A 19,053-nucleotide genomic window follows, 5' to 3' on the forward strand; every position below is an offset into this window, starting at 1 on the left:
ATTATTATGTGAACTCTTGCAAAGAGGATGTAAACAGATTATAGGATTTTGGTATAAAGTAATTTTCTTTGTCATTATTATTTGAAGAGGTGTTTGTATGTGAAATATGTTGTGCTTTAATACCAACTTTGTAACACGTTACTCGTATCTACTTTTTTTTACATTTAAAAAAGTGCTTACATTTTTATCGTCAGTGTTAATCACGTTATATATTTTTAATAATTCATAATTCTGTTTGTATCTATGTATTTATCTTTTAAGCTCATTACTTTTTCCGAGTCTGACTTAACGAGCTCAGCAGTGGGTGGTGCTCATGTCAGCTGGTCAGTGAACGCATCCCTCCGGCTGTCTATCGTTCAGTGAACGCACCACCGCTGTCTGCTCTCTAGTTACAGTATGGCGGCTGGGACTTGCGGAGGAGGACAACTTCTTCTAGATTCCTTCCACAAAACTGTTGGAAGGCGACGGCATTAATATAAAACTTATAGCGGCAACCACGAGGTACACTGCAACAGACGACAGCGGCATAACTTGTGTTTCTTACTGGGGCTTTCCCCAGAAAATAATCGGACTGGTGTGTGATGCGTGAGGACCCGCAGTCAAGAAACTCCCCGGATTTTTCCGCGTCGGTTTCTGCTTTGACTGTCAGTTAGCCGGCTAGCTGCTAGGTAGCTCCCTTCAATGCTAACGCTCGCCTGCAGAGCTCTATATTAGCAAAAAGAAGCGCTAGCGTGTTGCTTTTATTTACTCCAGGTGACAGGGATGGTATACCGTATCCATTCGGTAAGCGGACTGGTTGAAAAAGATGGGGAGAAAAAATTTGTGGACCTGGAAGATAACTTTGTCAGTACTCATTAGCCTAGCCTAGCTTAACCTAGCTTTCTAGTACAACGCCAAAAGAGAGTTAGCGCTTCGCCTGTCCACCAGCGAGTTAGCCAATTAGCATTTTAGTTGCACAAGACGACCAGATAATCCTCCCCTGTTCATCCCGGTGGATGGTTTTGAAACGTCTCCGCTGACTAATTCAGACGAAGAGTGGGCATTGAGCTGCTTTAGTTTTATAACTCAGGGGTGTTTTGGCGTTCGGGCTCGCTAGGTGTTCTCTGGTGGAGGGAGTGGTGAAGGTAGGGAGATAGGAAGGTAGCTAAGGTTCCCTGCATCAGGGCAACAAGGTCACTCAGATTATGAAGACCCATACATGTCAACTACACTTATAGATGACACTTTAGTAAATGACAGACGCGTGTGTGTTGTGTGTATGTGTGTATAGGGTGATGAACGCTGGGGTGTGTGCCTGCTGTTAGCTTGCTGCAAGAGAAGACAACACAGCTCAGAAGCGCGCAATAATTGGATCTACTGCTCTTGATATACGTTAAACAGACAGTTTAGTCAGCACAGAAGGAGTTTGATGGACGTGAGGGGCTGTCAGTGCTATACTCACTCATGTATGTCTTGACACATGGCAGCTTGGTCTGTACATAGTGCCTGCTGTCACATATAAGCGTCGTTATGTAGCTTCGGTGGGCAGTCAGTGAGGGGAATGTCCTGTCTTTTTTTATACCTGTTGGTTTGTTTTTTATTTCTCACACACAAGAGAGGACCATGTTTACTAGTTAGTGCCTAGAAGATTAGAGGACTAACATTTCAGCCTACAGATAGGCCGCAGATATCGTAGATTATTCCTATTTTTTTTTGGAGGAGGGACTCCACCAGAAAAACCTGCCACTCTGGATCAAGAAAACTTGCCCCTCGTCACTGGTTGGAGTAATACTCTCAAGCCAAAATCAATGCCTTCAGCGCTGGCAATATTCGCCTGCCGACCCAACTCGCACCCATTCCAGGAGCGGCATGTGTACCTGGATGAGCCCGTCAAGATCGGCAGGTCGGTGGCTCGGTGCCGGCCAGCCCAGAACAACGCCACCTTCGACTGCAAGGTGCTGTCCAGGAATCACGCTCTGGTGTGGTTTGACCACAAGACTGGCAAGGTAAGCGGCAACAGCACTGAAAATTACTTTACTTAAATTGCTTTACTTTGGTTTTTATGTGGGCCTGAAACTACAGTAGATAGTTACTTTACTCCATGTGTCTGTGAAGGTTCTCAGTCATCCAGGTCATCGTAGTCAAAGGAGCTTGCAAAGAAAAGCGTCTGGACTAACTTAAATTTACTCCATGTCTTCTTATGGGTTGGCCAAATAAAGAGAACCACCAGTGAGAAATATCACCTCATTGGTTTGCATCTTTAAATAGACAGGAATAAAAGCCCTATAAAGAGGAATTTTGCAATGTTAGCTGCTCATCTTGTTTACTTATATTTTCCATGAATGAGCCCAATTAGCTCACAACCTTTCTTTTACTGTGTAAATAAGGTTATTACCTAAGAGCTTAAAATGTTGCAGGAGATCCAACTTATTCCAAACTGAATCATGGTAACCCTTACATCAACTTGGGATAATTTAATATGCCTTATAATTCTGACTTGAATATTTATAAATCATTTTTACCTTCATGAATCCAGGTAGCAGATTTTAATACAGCTATCATTATTAATATTAATAATGATAGTGTTGCTGTGGATTTAACAGGCTGCTGTTCAAAGTTTGAAATATATGAGCAGGTTGTGGGATGAAATGAAAAAGCAATGTTAACAACAGTATAATCTGTGACAATAATCTGTGTCACTATCTGTGTCAGTTATGCTGATGGATTAGTTTGTGTCACTATGAATTGTGGGGAGGCATTGTCTCTTTAGTTATAAAGGAAGTGCTGTAGCACATGTTTTTAGTGTTTAGAGCAGGGGTGGGAAATTGATTTTTTCCAAGGTGGCCACATGAGAAACTGACCCTTGTGGAGGGCCACACCAATAAACTGAACTCAGATATGCTCAGTTTTCTCTTCTTTTTCTCACGTGAGCCCTTGGGAAAATGTATTTCTGCCCACAGTTTAGAGAGTTCAACCAGCTCTTCTTATTGCTTCCTCGTCACTTCTGTTAGGAACCTCCATAAGAACAGCTGATGCTGTGACTAGTCGGGGCTTTTTCTGGTTCATAATAAACTTTTAAGCGATTGGGGCACTAAGCAGGATTAGTGAGTGTGTAGTTGAGGTAGGGTAGCTTACTTAACAAATGTGTGCATTTTGCTGATATTGCCCAGCTTTTAATTTTTAAAAAAGGAAGTTTTCAGCAAATTAAATACGGCTTTAAAACCACTTAATTGATAACTCTTTGTTCTGTGGACTGATGTGACTGAACGACTTTGGAGAAAATCTTCACACATATGTTTTTAAATTTAAAGTAGTTGACTTAACCTGCTATCTAAAATTACATAATTGAAAAGGATCAGGATTTAAAGATGCACCAGTTGGAATTTTCTTCAATTTTAACTGATAGCATATACCCACTCTGCTTCAATGCAACGTTTTACTTTCATAATAAAATAAATTGTTAAATTTAAGAATTTTCCCCCAAACTGCAGTACATTACAAGATCTTCTCTCATTGGAAAATTGAAAATAAAGTTTGCCGTCACTGGAAAGAGTTACAAATAATTGAATGAAAATGAGGTGCTGTACACCTACCTTTACCTGTCATATTTTATGTAGGCAAACAATGTCAAGTTCAACAGATTTATATAACAAACCAAATGTCAGGTACTTGCATCATTTCCTAGTATTTTTATAACTTCACCAGATAACAGGGCATTGACCCTTCTCTCTTTTCCCACTCATCTCCGTAATTTGTCTCGTAATTGCTTTGATCTTTTGCTCACGCTGAGGCTGCTGGCTTGTGTCTGGCTCTAAGATCTGGATAGTTGTAGCTTTAACCACTTTTCCTTTGTTAGGTTCTTTGTCTCAGTGGGATTGTTGTTATGAACTTTTTCACTCTTGTGTTTTACTTTGGCGAACTGTGTCTTCACTTGCAGTGAGGAGGTTAGATGGTTTTGACATAGTGTGTGGTTGTGCATGTGCATATGATGATTTGTCTGCATTGCTGTGTGCATGTGTTGTGCATACATGAACTAGCCTTTTCTCAGTCAGGGCAGAAAACGCTGGCCAAGTTCCTGATTGGGGAGTTGATCGGTGCATCTCTACTGAGTTGGGACCTTTTTGTAGTTACAAATCCAAATTTTGCAGCAACATATTAATGACTAACCTGGCATTATGGATGCATCAACTCAGACTTGTCTTTCTATCAAATGATGGCATTTATCTCTGCCCATCAGGGACCCTAAAAAGCAAGATTTTCACCAAGAACGATTTACTAAATCTGTAGCCAGGCAGTACATTATTAAATGTCAACTGGCCCAACTTAGGAGCCCTCCAAATGTTGCTGCTATTTAGATGTTAGTTTTCATTTATATCTGCACTTATAAAACAGCTGTACATTTTATTTTTTTCTTTCGTTCTGTTTTTTTAAATAAATACTTCTGACTAACTTCCAGTGGATTCCTAACTCGGCTAAATTCTCTCTTTCATGGATGACTTGGTGTTAAAGTTTATTGTAACAGCCACACTAATCATTTTATTGGAGCTGAAAGAGTTTGGACTGTTTAACTGTCAGTATGGTCCCCGTGTTCGATTTTTGGGAACTGAAGGAGACTTTGGACCTGGACATGTATAACTGCCAATAACTGAAACAGAGGTTGAAATCACAATACAAACTTCTCCCATCTCATAGTGTGGGACCATCATTTCATACCATAATACTCATGTGGAAGTGATAATTTATTCTCACTTATTTTAAGTTTGATCAGGCAATACATGGACTGAAAATCTAAATTGTTGCACTCTTAGCCATTAAGAGTGCTCTTGGTTCTAAACCAAAAAGATAAAATGAAAATTTAGTGTATCTGCCAGGTTTTCTTATAAATGGGATGTATTTATTTATTTATTTAAATAAATAATGTGTCTTTCTTCTGAATTATTTAAGTAATTTCTGTCATTAGAAAGTGGACAGTAAAGCCAAGAATCTGTTAAATGCAGAGAATGAGATAAAAATAGTTGTAGGACTCATTTTTCAGACCAGGGGCTAAACTTAGTCCAGGGCTAACCAAAATTCAAAGCAGATATTCATTGAATGCAGCCCACATTCCAGTCTACGATTAGACTTCATCCCTTTCAGGGGAGCCAAACTGTTGTTTTGTTAAAAGGCACAGGTCTGAATGTAAATTGGGCATATAAAATCTGTGCGTTGTTGCATCTGTAGTTTCTCTGCTGAACAGGTTAAACAGGCTGAGACAGCCACGGGATTACCCAGCACTGTGGTATGCAGGGACTTTGAAATACCCTCTGTATGTCTGTGTGTGTGTGTGTGTAAAGGCAGCACAGGCTATTTATAACGACACTGGCAGCGTCATCCTTTCCTCTGTTCAGGAATAAACGCACATGCAGACTCACACTGATCTGTAGGATCTTACCATGCACACATGCTGCTGAATGTATTGAAACAGGGGAGTAATGATTTGAGATTATTGGTTTATCACTTGAGTTTTTATTATTACCAGGGAAGTTTTTTTTCTTATGGCTCATGAAAAGGTTGTATTTGCTCTCTATATGTGTGATTAATACAGTCAGTTGAATTTTAATGTAATAAATGTAGGACCTAGATAATTCTTTTCCTGTAGAATGAGGTTTTGTTTGTGGCGGTGTCGGGGCAAAGGGCATGTGTCCACACACAAGCATGTCCGTGTCAGGTAATGTTTCGCAGTTTTTCATTAGGTTCTTTATTTTTAACTTTTCACAGTGCTTCACACTGGTTTTACTTGTGAAGCAAACAGGTATACATGCACGCACGCTAATAAGAGTTTTTTTCCCTTACAGTCAGTATTTTCACATCAAAAGACCAATAAATCCTTCATTAAATTGCCTGCATGGAGAGTTTCAATGTGAAGGAAAGTGATGTTTTTTTCTGCTTCCATCCACTGATATAAAAAAATATATATCTGTAGATACTAATTATTCTCGCATATTTGGATTATAAATATAAAAGTTCATATCTCCAAAAAAACAGTATTACTATAGATTAAGCTTCCCAGTAGTATATGAAGTCGAATGACCACTACCTTGCGTTCTAGTATTATTACCTGTTTTGCAATTAACTCGCATAGATTGCATGGGACTAAGGCAGCAGAAATATGTATTAGGATAATGCTACACACACACTCACTCACTCACTCACTCACTCACTCTAAAAGTGGCTTGCCTAACCTGTACCTCATAACCGTAGTTTCCTCTTGCAGAAACAATGTTTGTGTGTCACATGACTCTGCAGTTTTAGTTCTTGTAAAAATCAGTCTAATGTGAAAGGGTTTGAGGAGTGATTGCTGTTTGGTTATTCACTATACATATATATATATCTCCCAGCCATATATACGTGTGTATACATGTATATGTATATACGTGTGTATACATGTATATGTATATACGTGTGTATACATGTATATGTGTATACGTGTGTATACATGTATATGTGTATACGTGTGTATACATGTATATGTGTATACGTGTATATACGTGTGTATACGTGTATATACGTGTGTACACGTGTATATACGTGTGTACACGTGTATATACGTGTGTACACGTGTATATACGTGTGTACACGTGTATATACGTGTGTACACGTGTGTATGTACACGTGTGTATATACGTGTGTATATACGTGTGTATACGTGTGTACACGTGTGTATATACGTGTGTATATACGTGTGTACACGTGTGTATATACGTGTGTATATACGTGTGTACACGTGTGTATATACGTGTGTATATACGTGTATATACGTGTGTACACGTGTATATACGTGTGTACACGTGTATATACGTGTGTACACGTGTATATACGTGTGTATACGTGTATACACGTGTGTATACGTGTGTATACGTGTGTATACGTGTATATACGTGTGTACACGTGTACACACGTATATACACGTGTATACACGTATACACACGTGTATACGTGTGTACACGTGTATATACGTGTGTGTACACGTGTATATACGTGTGTGTACACGTGTATATACGTGTGTGTACACGTGTATATACGTGTGTGTACACGTGTATATACGTGTGTGTACACGTGTATATACGTGTGTGTACACGTGTATATACGTGTGTGTACGTGTGTGTGTGTACACGTGTATATACGTGTGTATACGTGTGTGTGTATATACGTGTGTATACGTGTGTATACGTGTGTGTGTATATACGTGTGTATACGTGTGTGTGTATATACGTGTGTATACGTGTGTGTGTATATACGTGTGTAACAAGATCCGGGCTATCAACACCTACACCCTGCCCGTGATCAGGTACCCAGCTGGTATAATAAGTTGGCCAAAGGAGGAGATAGAAGCCACTGACATCAAGACAAGGAAGCTCCTTGTTTCACCCCAAGTCCAGCACCCTGAGGCTGTACGCTAAGCGGATGGAAGGAGGCCGGGGACTGGTGAGTGTCAGCACCACAGTCCAGGATGAGACGACGAACATCCACGAATACATCACGAAGATGGCCCCAACTGACAGCGTGCTCAGTGAATACCTCAGGCAGCAGAAACCCAAGAAAGAGAAGGATGGCGAGGAACCATCATGGAAGGACAGGCCCCTGCACAGTATGTACCACCGGCAGATAGAGGAGGTGGCTGATATCCAGAAATCCTACCAGTGGCTGGACAAAGCTGGACTGAAAGACAGCACAGAGACACTAATCATGGCAGCACAGGAACAAGCTCTGAGCACAAGACCCACAGAGGCTGGGGTCTATCACACCAGGCAAGACCCCAGGTGCAGGCTGTGTAAAGATGCCCCTGAGACAATCCAGCACATAACAGCATGGTGCAAGATGCTAGCAGGCAAGGCATACATGGAACGCCATAACAAAGTGGGCGGCATAGTGTATAGCAGGGGTGTCAAACTCAAATACACAGTGGGCCAAAATTCAAAACTGGAACAAAGTCGCGGGCTAACATTAATATTTATTTTAAAAAAAACTTCCTCCAGATATAAAAATGAATCTTTTCTTATGGACTCAAACAAGTTTAGCTGGAAAACTGAATTTGGAACAAGCATAGCTTAATACTAAACAATATATATATATTAGCTGTATAATACCAGTAGGCCAGCTCTAATAGTAATTTGGTATGGCTTCGCGGGCCAAATGTAATTAGGCTGCGGGCCAAATTTGGCCCGCGGGCCAGAGTTTGACACCTATGGTGTATAGGAACATCTGTGCCGAGTATAACCTGGAAGTTCCGAGGTCAAAACGGGAGATGCCCCCAAGGGTGGTGGAGAATGACTGAGCTGAGATCCTGTGGGACTTCCAGATGCAGACAGACAAAATGGTGGTGGCAAACTAACCGGACATAGTGGTGGTAGACAAACGGCCATAGTGATAGATATAGCGGTTCTGTATGACAGCAACATCAGGAAGATGGAACACGAGAAGCTGGAGAAGTACCAAAGGCTCAGAGAAGAGCTCGAGAAGATGTGGAGGATGAAGGTAACAGTGGTCCCAGTGGTAATCGGAGCACTAGGTGCAGTGACTCCTGAGAGAGATGGGGGTATTTATGCACTTCAAAACTGGAACTACTAGTGACCTTAACTACTGGTTGTTATATTGTTCTTACCTCAGGTTTTTTGTTTTGTTCTCTTTCAGCTATAACATTTCTGTCAATTCTGCTCTCTTTGTTTGTGTTTTATTGCTTTTCTTTTCTCTTTTTTCCATATGGTAAATGGCCTGTATTTGTACAGCGCTTTACTAGTCCCTAAGGACCCCAAAGCGCTTCACACATCCAGTCATCCACCCATTCACACACACATTCACACACTGGTGATGGCAAGCTACATTGTAGCCACAGCCACCCTGGGGCGCACTGACAGATGCGAGGCTGCCGGACACTGGCGCCACCGGGCCCTCTGACCACCACCAGAAGGCAACGGGTGAAGTGTCTTGCCCAAGGATACAACAACCGAGACTGTCCAAGCCGGGGCTCAAACCGGCAACCTTCGGATTACAAGGCGAACTCCCAACTCTTGAGCCACGATCATTTCCATATTCTATTCTTTCCCACCTCACCTCAGACTTGTCTTTGGGCTGTTTCTTCACATTAATGAAGGTAATCTTAACTGCTTGAAGAAGCTCTTTCTTTTTTTTCTTTTTTTTCTTTTTTTTTGGCCTGTCCCGTTTGGCTCTTTTGCCATCAGAATTGTTGTCTAAAGGCAAAGAAAGATGCCCAACGGATTTACTTTACCAAATTGACCATCCCAGCCTTGCCGTAATGGTCCATTTGATTCACCTTTTATTGTTTATTTTATTTTCACTTGCTGAATACGCGACAGACTTGACTGGGGGAAAGAAGGGGAGAAAGAAAGAGGGAAAGAGAAACAGCTGAGAAGAGGGACGGGGGAGAAGGGCAAAAGACAAAAACCAACAGAACGGGCAGAGGAAAAAAAAATGCATATATCAATCACCTGGGTCACCTGCTGAGAAAGAAAAAAGAAAACAAGCAGAAGAGAACAAGAGTAATAGAATAAACAACATCACAATGATATATGGGAATATGACAGTAAATACTAAATGTTAAACATTATTGTGCAGCACATAAGATCAACAGAACACAGTGTGCTTTGAGGTAGGAGCCAAAAAGGGTGTAGTTTGTGGGTGTGATCACCCGTGTGTACACCTGTGAGCATGGACGCGCTTGTTTTTTGTTTTTTAAAAGGTTCCTTCATGTAATAATCTGCTAGAGGGTGGGGGGGGGGGGGCACAGCCCCGTCCTCCAGGGCATGAAGCAGGTGTGGAGGAGATCAAAACTCCAGACATCCAGAGGCCCCCAGAACACAAGAGACCAAGGAAGACCAACAGAGGGGCAGCTAGAAGAAGAAGTTCTTTCTGAGGTGGTTTCTAATCACTTCATGTGTATTTATACACTTTGAACTTGCAGCCCATGTTTAATTACCTCTAACATCTCTGAAACTTGACTGTGAGAAGCTCATAGTCTGGCAGAAAGAGCACACCAGGTCAGACATAGTCCTGAACATTATTAGTGTGGATTTGCACCTGTTAAACAAATTTTTTTTTTAAAATCTATAATAGCAGTTGCCTATTGACTCAAAGATGTTTCAACATCTCCCATAGTAGTCAGGACGGCAATGCCTTTATCACTTTCTGTCTGAGATCTGTGAGTGTGAGGGACATATTTCATATGTAACAAAAAGAGGCAATGATTGCCCACTATGTCAGAATAAACTGACATAAACATGTCTAACCATATTCTGCACATGTATATGGATCTAGCCTGCAAGAAATGAGGGTTGCTGATTTTAGCTCTGCTAGCCACAATCACCAAAGCTCTCAAGTACACATGCAGTATTTTTATGGCCAATGTTTAACGTCATCTACCTGACTGTGGTCAGTTTACTAATGTTTGTGAGTGTTTGCTGGTTTTTCTACTTAGTTGATTCGTCTGACACCCTAGACTTCAAGCAGACAGGGAGCACTGACCTTTTACATTTGGTCAGGTTATAGTGTCTCAGTCAGACTGAGAGACTAACTCTATGCTTGCACGCTATGCCGTGGACTCCTGGTGCCGCTAACTACTGCAGAGGAAGGATGAGCTAATTGACATGAACGCAGCTGGTGAGATGAATATCTGAAGGGCTCTGAGAGAAAATAATGAAGTGTTTATTTAGGTAGTAGCCATCATGGGAAGGTCAGACTCGACCCAGCTGCTTCTCTCTTAACCCTGGAGGTCCTGGGACTTCAGTTTAGGAACGGTATGGCTTCAAGAGCTCCAGACAGTCAGACAGATTGATTTGTAGCAAGAGGATATGTCAGTCAGTCATGTTTTCTACTTTCCTCAAAGCGCTTTAAAAATTCCTGATAAATGTGACTAATTGATAACACTCTGTCTGTGCGCACATCCCATTAAATTTCCCGCTGTTTGTCATTACTCACTACTCTTACACCTGATCTTTGTTTACATGTCATAAAAAATGTGGGTAGTGCACCAAAATGTTATAAATGAATGAATAGGGTTATTATAATGTTATAAGTTAATCTAGAAACGACAAATGTAAATAATTTTCCTTCAAAGTGGCCCCAGAGAACCACATGTCCTACCTAATTAGAAATGGTTCTTAGCAGACTTGTCTTGGATCAGAATGGCTGCTTATAGGGTGGTGTAAAGAGCTGTGACTGAATATTAAAAATCTGATTTATATATAATTGAATATTAACAGTTTTCCTTGTTTCATGGATGGATGTTAAAGGAGTGAATATATACATAAGCAGACTTGGTTCTTGCACAGTTTTGTCTGAACCAATTTTTGCCAGTTTGAAAACCATAAATGTAATTTTAGCTTTAATAAATGAAAAATAAAATTATTTTCCATTTTCCCCATTGGCAGGACTGTATGACTGTCATAATATTTCAAACCTACCCAGCCTTTTTAAGTAGATGGTAGTCAAAAAAATAGGGTGGACTTTATATAATATAATATAAATAAAGGAAGCTTTACGTCAGATTATATCAGGTTTACGTCCCACCTCACTGACATGAATCATAGGAACAGTTTTCCCAGTTGGGTTGGGCAGTGTGTTTAAAATTTTCCGCCAGACAATTGCTGATATATTGGTAAAAGTAAAAGCCTCACCTCACCCATTACCACCGACACCACCACATGAAGAGTTGGTCATAATAGTGAAGAGAGCCAATATATTTGTCCATTTTCCTAACTCTTTTTACAGGTCAGTGTCTGTAGCCACTGACCAGTTTGTCAGTCGGATGGACTCGCAGGCAGATACTTGTCAGATTAAATCCGATTTAGACTTAGTGAGGTGATCCCTCTAATACAGCTGTATTACTCACTAGTTATCCCACCAGTCACTCATTCATCCAGTGTGTTTGTATGCTGAGAACCCTAACACGTGCCAGTAGACCAGATCAGACCAGACTTAGCATCCTGCAGGACATAGACATGACTGCACAAGCCAACTCTTCTTGTTTTCTTTCTTTTCTTTTTTCTGTCAACATCTGCTTGTTGTAGGTTTTAAAAAAAAAGTAAATCATTCTATTTTTATTTATACTGAACATAGAGCTGGGCGATAGAACGATAACGATATGTATCGCGATATAACTTTTACTCGATAGAGAAATTAAGCTATCGCGATAGACCTCGCCGCTCTTGTCCTCTTACCAAAAAAAAAAAAAAAAAAGGTCAGCCAATCCAAATTAAGTAGCGCAGAGCCGAACCAATCACAGCCGCAGCGTCACGTCGCGTGACTTGTTACGTACAGCACAAGTGCCAAGCCGCACGTGTGTTTGTTTGGGAAGCAGCCAGCGGGTAATGGAGCCAGCGCGTAATGGAGGAAATGAGTGTGCCGACTAGAAAAATCAACAGAGCGTGACCGAAGAGAAAACAGATGATGGTTCCAATGCCGGAGAGATTGTCGAACAGAAGAGCCATAGAAGTTCCGTAGTGTGAAGGTATTTCAGCTATTTCAAGTCTGACAAAAAACAGAGTAGCGTGCACTGTAAATTGTGCCGAAAGCAAGTCTGGAAATACAATAAACTGGTGCATGCGTCACACTGTGCGCCACGTTATTGTTTCGGTGAAATGAATTTCTACAATACTGTTACTGTTAATTCTACTCTCTGCAGTGTTTAAATGCTTACATATACACACAGTTACTGTCCGTCCACACATACGACTCGGTTCTGCTTCTATGCCCCAGCTTTGTTTACTTTTTCCCGCCGAGGCTTCTAGACTTCTGATTGGCCAACATTTCTGCACGGTTAGGAATCTAGCGCCACCTGCTGCTTTGGCATGTTCATAGCAGCGTTTTCCTTCATTTCTGCCTTTATGTGTGGACGGGATTATTTTTTAAAACGAAAACGGAAAATCTCCGTTTTCAAAAATACCCGTGTACGTGTGGACGTAGCCTCAGTCTCTGACTGGAAGCGCTAATTCGTCACTTGTGCTGTACGTAACAAGTCACGCGACGTGACGCTGCGGCTGTGATTGGTTCGGCTCTGCGCTACTTAATTTGGATTGGCTGACCATTTTTTATTATTATTATTATTTTTTTGAGGACAAGAGCGGCGAAGTCTATCGCGATAGCTTAATTTCTCTATCGAGTAAAAGTTATATCGCGATACATATCGTTATCGTTCTATCGCCCAGCTCTATGTCAGACTAAAGTAACTGTTAAAACTGTTTGAAAAGCTAAGCTATACAACAAGGAGAGATTGAGAATTTCCTTTTAGTTCTCAGTTTATTTGATATTGACAAAAGTTAGTCAGTTTTGTCTGTTCTTCTGTAAAACAAACTAAGATTTATTTTTAGAATTAATATTTTGTTTCTAAGTGGAACTGACAATTTAGTTTGTTTCGTTTGTTCTATTTTAGCTTTAACGGCTGCCTTTTGTGTAGTTTGCAATATTTGCCTTTATTTATCTGAAAAAGTCTCATGTTCCTTAAGTACATCTACCCTGTTGAACTTATTATGGGAAATAAATATTTAAATAAAAACAAGCTGCTGATTATTTCACATTTTACTTGTGAGCAACGGCACATTTAAATCTTACAAATATAGTTATTTGGCTTATATCGTGATAGATATCGTTATCGCCTGAAATGAAAAAAACATATCGTGATATGAAAAAATCTCATATCGCCCAGCTCTAACAATGTAACTTTTCTTATGATGCAAGTGTCCCGTTTGTGTTGATTTGTATGCAATACCTCATCAGGATCAACTTTTCCGTCTGTGAGCTCTCTGTGCAGGATTTGGAATTGACAGGTAGAAAGAAAGAAGGGAAAATCGATGCAGAAATTAAACTGAACGAACTATGAACAGATTTAGAAGATTCAAAGGCTCATTATCTACTCAGGTGTAAAAACCGGTTAGCATGTAGAAACCTAAGCATTGTATGAAAAAGAGAATATTGATGTAATAAAAACAAGCGTTGCCATTTGCTATGTGCTTTTTGTACTGTAAATGCTGCATGGTTAATTTTGTTTTGGTGCAATTGTTGTTGCAACCATGAAAATCAACTGATCAACTGGTTGGGGTAGAGTGCGTAATTTGCTTAATCTCTCGATTAACAAGTGCGTTGGGTACACAACCTAAATGATTTACAGACAGACAAAAAAGAGCTCGTATGTGACAACATGTTGTCACCTCAACACATAGCATACCGATGCTCCCTTTCAAAATAAACTGAATCACGTGAAAGAGTATGCAGAGAGTTTACAGATGAGAAGCAAAAAAGAGCCGTCAGGTGCTAAATAAATAAACCTTTGACTCAAACTTTTGAAAGAAAATGGTAGCTGTTACAACTTATGTCTAAAAATGTATAGTTTCATGCATCGGTTAAAACACTCGACTCCAGGTAAAGGACGCCCAGCTGGAAAAACGTCACGCAAGTCGAGTTGCCCGAGATTCACAGAATTGACAGAAAATGTTACATTTTTGTGATTTATATCGTTATCGGACGATATCAGGATATGAGATTTTGGTCATATCACACAGCCCTACGTCGGTATGTCACGCGTTGGGAATGAGAATGCTCTGTATATGAATCATGTTAAATACTTTTTTACCATTTTCATAAAACAAAATTTTCATAAAACTAAAGTCAATGATGAGGAAGGTAGCCAATGTGGATTTTAACACAGCATCATTGGTAGTTAGATCATGATTAAAGGCAGCCAAAGAGCTGGTCAGTCATCCAGGCAGCTGGTGGAAAGCAGTGCTGACAGCAGAGCAGAGTTGTTGTCTGGTGTCAATAATCCACGGCATGGTAATAACCTCAGCATGAATGCCAACAAGGCACAAGAACGTTGCTATACAGAGTGGATTCAGATCTGTAGTACACTTAATATCTGAGCACGTGTGTGGAGGAATAAGACTCTTTTGGCAAGAAGAGCAGCCTGGCAGCCTCAGCTTTGGCATCGTTCATGTGTTTAGTGATAGAGTGCTGCTTCCAGATATTGGAGCAGGATACCACAATGGATCTTTAGAAGTGCAGTTTCTGACCATTATGAAACTAGGACAGATGTCTTATTTACATCCTTTTTAAAAACAGCTTTTCAATAACCCAAAACATCCAGTAGCCTTTAGGTGAAATGTATTTTTCCTGTTCCTTAATGCATACCATACCATACCATACCATACCATACCAGCTTTATTTATAAAGCACTTTAACATAAAACCAGGGTTCACAAAGTGCTGTACATATACAAATAGCATAAGCAAAGTAAAATAAAATAACTAAACAAATTGTATGAGCTGACATCCTGAATCAGCGACATATTTAAATGACCAATCAGATTTTCTTTATTGGCTTTAAGTGATGACTGAATTTGAACCAGGTTACAGTAAATGTGAATATTTTTTTTCCCTCACTGGGAGAAAAACATGGCAGATGAAGTTTGGTTTCATCTTTAACATCTCCTTTGCCTTGGCTCTTTAAACAGCTGCTGGTAAAAAGCTGGGATAGTCTATTGAGATGGATAAATTCCAAAATGTATCTTTAAGTGTTGGGGCTCTGATATCACCACTGTCAATGGGAACAGCAGATATTCTGATGTCCTGTATGTCATTCTATCTCTTCTCTGTCTGAATTTTGACTGATCCTGACATGTTGCTGCAGATTTTAGTACATTTTAATTAGTATTTAAACATGTTAGGCTAGAGGCAGTCTTCATAACTTGTTTAGACACGATGCAAGCTGTTGGGAACTTTTTATTTTTAGACTGTAGGGGTGTTAAAGCCCATTTACTATTTGTATGTGTGTTACATTATCCTATTCTACACCAACTCTATTCATGTCTTTTTGTGTGCTAAGTCAGTGAGGGTTATACCAGGAACCCAGTGTACCAAGATCAACATACAAACTCCAGCTGAACAGGAACCAGCTTTGTGGGAAGATTATTGTGGAAGAGCTGAATGAGTAAACGTCTTGTTCACTGAAGTTAACAGGTGAACCAGTTGATTGGTCAGAGATGATGCAACCCATCTTCAGCTTTTTAGTACTTCCTCAAATAGGAATGATGATGCTGTTAACAGTTAATCCTCATGAGCTTGTTAGAAGTCAACCTGGTTTGGTTTATATGTTAGCAACTTTTAGGTAAGACTATTGTCAGGATTTTCTTCTGGCATAGAAAGTTACTCACCTATTTGTATTCTTTTGAGATTTGAATTTAGGGGAGTCACTGTCTGATTATGAGGTATAAATACATGGACAGCCATAAGCTACCTGTTCTGCTAACTTAAGGTACTGAATTGGACCTGTCCACCATATCTGTGTCTTCAGAAATATTTTAAATCACATCGTCTGGCAAACAATATGGCTTGTTGTTTGATAATGACGATCCAAGAAGTTTATGTTCCAGTTTTGATGAGTTAAATTCTAGATTTTTTATTAGTGTGTTACTTAGCACCTGTATGGTTTATGGATGCAGTTTAATAACGGCATTTTGTTAGCAACAGAGTATGGTTGACTCTACTCTGCCACTACTGTATGACTCTTTTGATTTTGATGAATCAAAATGTTGAGTTAGAAAGAGTGCCACTGTGGCTGTGTGTATTTTTAATTTGTTTTTTTCTTTTTTAAGAAAAAAATAAATTCTCCTTTTTTAAATACAGCCTGTACCCTTGTGTTTCTTTCCAAGCAGTCCTACAGTGGCGGGGCGGTCGTGGCTCAAGAGTTGGGAGGTCGCCTTGTAATCGGAAGGTTGCCGGTTCGAGCCCCGGCTTGGACAGTCTCGGTCGTTGTGTCCTTGGGCAAGACACTTCACCCGTTGCCTACTGGTGGTGGTCAGAGGGCCCGGTGGCGCCAGTGTCCGGCAGCCTCGCCTCTGTCAGTGCGCCCCAGGGTGGCTGTGGCTACAATGTAGCTTGCCATCACCAGTGTATGAATGTGTGCGTGAATGGGTGGATGACTGGATATGTAAAGCGCTTTGGGGTCCTTAGGGACTAGTAAAGCGCTATATAAATACAGGCCATTTACCATTTTACAGTGACCACTAGGGCTGGGTATTGTCACTGATTTCTACAACTTATTCAGTTCTGATTCACAAGGTCCCTGATTGTACTTGATTCAACTCAATTTTGACTGTGTCAGAAATATTACAATTATGATAATTTATCTTGGATATGTACTGTCAAAAGAGCCATCTCAACCTTGTAAATTAAAAATATTGTATTCCAAATTATTTGATTATTTGTCTGCAGTTACAAACTCAGTGTAAACCATCTAGTTATAAAAACAAAACTGACACTTGTGAGACTTCATCAGAGATGCAAGCATCACAGCAGATGCCATAATGTCAAACTATGAAAAATAACAGAAACAATATGAATGAGATTTTCCCAGCCTGGTCTCTTGAACAGGAGAAATTAAGCTTTCTTGTCAGGGGTCATTTTTGGATTTGCCTCTGCTACTATCTCAACTGCTACCTCAAAGGTGTAATAACAAAGTTAATACCTTCTTCTTTATATGGGCTTGTATGTAAATAAAACAGTCTGCATGGTTACAAATAGAGCTGGGCGATATGAGATTTTTTCATATCACGATATGTTTTTTCATTTCAGGCGATAACGATATCTATCACGATATAAGCCAAATAACTATATTTGTAAGATTTAAATGTGCCGTTGCTCACAAGTAAAATGTGAAATAATCAGCAGCTTGTTTTTATTTAAATATTTATTTCCCATAATAAGTTCAACAGGGTAGATGTACTTAAGGAACATGAGACTTTTTCAGATAAATAAAGGCAAATATTGCAAACTACACAAAAGGCAGCCGCTAAAGCGTTTAAGTTTCAAACTAGAACAAACGAAACAGACTAAATTGTCAATTCCACTTAGAAACAAAATATTAATTCTAAAAATAAATCTTAGTTTGTTTTACAGAAGAACAGACAAAACTGACTAACTTTTGTCAATATCAAATAAACTGAGAACTAAAAGGAAATTCTCAATCTCTCCTTGTTGTATAGCTTAGCTTTTCAAACAGTTTTAACAGTTACTTTAGTCTGACAAAAGCCGAATGACGAATTAGCGCTTCCAGTCAGAGACTGAGGCTACGTCCACACGTACACGGGTATTTTTGAAAACGGAGATTTTCCGTTTTCGTTTTAAAAATAATCCCGTCCACACATAAAGGGAGAAATGAAAGAAAACGCTGCTATGAACATGCCAAAGCAGCAGGTGGCGCTAGATTCCTAACCGTGCAGAAATGTTGGCCAATCAGAAGTCTAGAAGCCTCGGTGGGGAAAAGTAAACAAAGCTGGGGCATAGAAGCAGAACCGAGTCGTATGTGTGGACGGACAGTAACTGTGTGTATATGTAAGCATTTAAACACTGCAGAGAGTAGAATTAACAGTAACAGTATTGTAGAAATTCATTTCACCGAAACAATAACGTGGCGCACAGTGTGACGCATGCACCAGTTTATTGTATTTCCAGACTTGCTTTCGGCACAATTTACAGTGCACGCTACTCTGTTTTTTGTCAGACTTGAAATAGCCGAAATACCTTCACACTACGGAACTTCTATGGCTCTTCCGTTCGACAATCTCTCCGGCATTGGAACCATCATCTGTTTTCTCTTCGGTCACGCTCGGTTGATTTTTCTAGTCGGCACACTCATTTCCTCCATTACGTGCTGGCTCCATTACCCGCTGGCTGCTTCCCAAACAAACACACGTGCGGCTTGGCACTTGTTCTGTACGTAACAAGTCACGCGACGTGACGCTGCGGCTGTGATTGGTTCGGCTCTGCGCTACTTAATTTGGATTGGCTGACCTTTTTTTTTTTTTTTTTTTTTTGTAAGAGGACAAGAGCGGCGAGGTCTATCGCGATAGCTTAATTTCTCTATCGAGTAAAAGTTATATCGCGATACATATCGTTATCGTTCTATCGCCCAGCTCTAGTTACAAATGATTCCCACCAGCTTCCTTGAAGGAGATCTTCTTTTTGAAGAATACTATCTTAATATATTAGGTCAAAAATGGAAAGGTTTCCTAAGTGTAACAAACAAAAAACA

At 40.1% G+C, this 19,053-nt stretch overlaps 1 protein-coding gene across 5 annotated transcripts in view; it reads left to right on the forward strand.

The window, feature by feature from the left end:
- The first annotated feature begins 367 nt into the window (after nucleotides 1-367).
- The window catches only part of slmapa (sarcolemma associated protein a), an 89,819-nt gene continuing 71,133 nt past the window's right edge, over nucleotides 368-19,053 (forward strand). For all 5 annotated transcript variants that reach the window (XM_080890591.1, XM_080890590.1, XM_080890592.1 and 2 more), the window contains exon 1: nucleotides 368-1,985. In XM_080890591.1, the coding sequence (XP_080746717.1) occupies nucleotides 1,788-1,985 (198 nt within the window). In that variant the 5' untranslated portion in view covers nucleotides 368-1,787. The remainder of the gene's footprint in view (nucleotides 1,986-19,053) is intronic.

The sequence above is a fragment of the Rhamphochromis sp. 'chilingali' genome (assembly GCF_963969265.1).
Source record: "Rhamphochromis sp. 'chilingali' genome assembly, chromosome: 9".
Lineage (NCBI taxonomy): Eukaryota > Metazoa > Chordata > Actinopteri > Cichliformes > Cichlidae > Rhamphochromis > Rhamphochromis sp. 'chilingali'.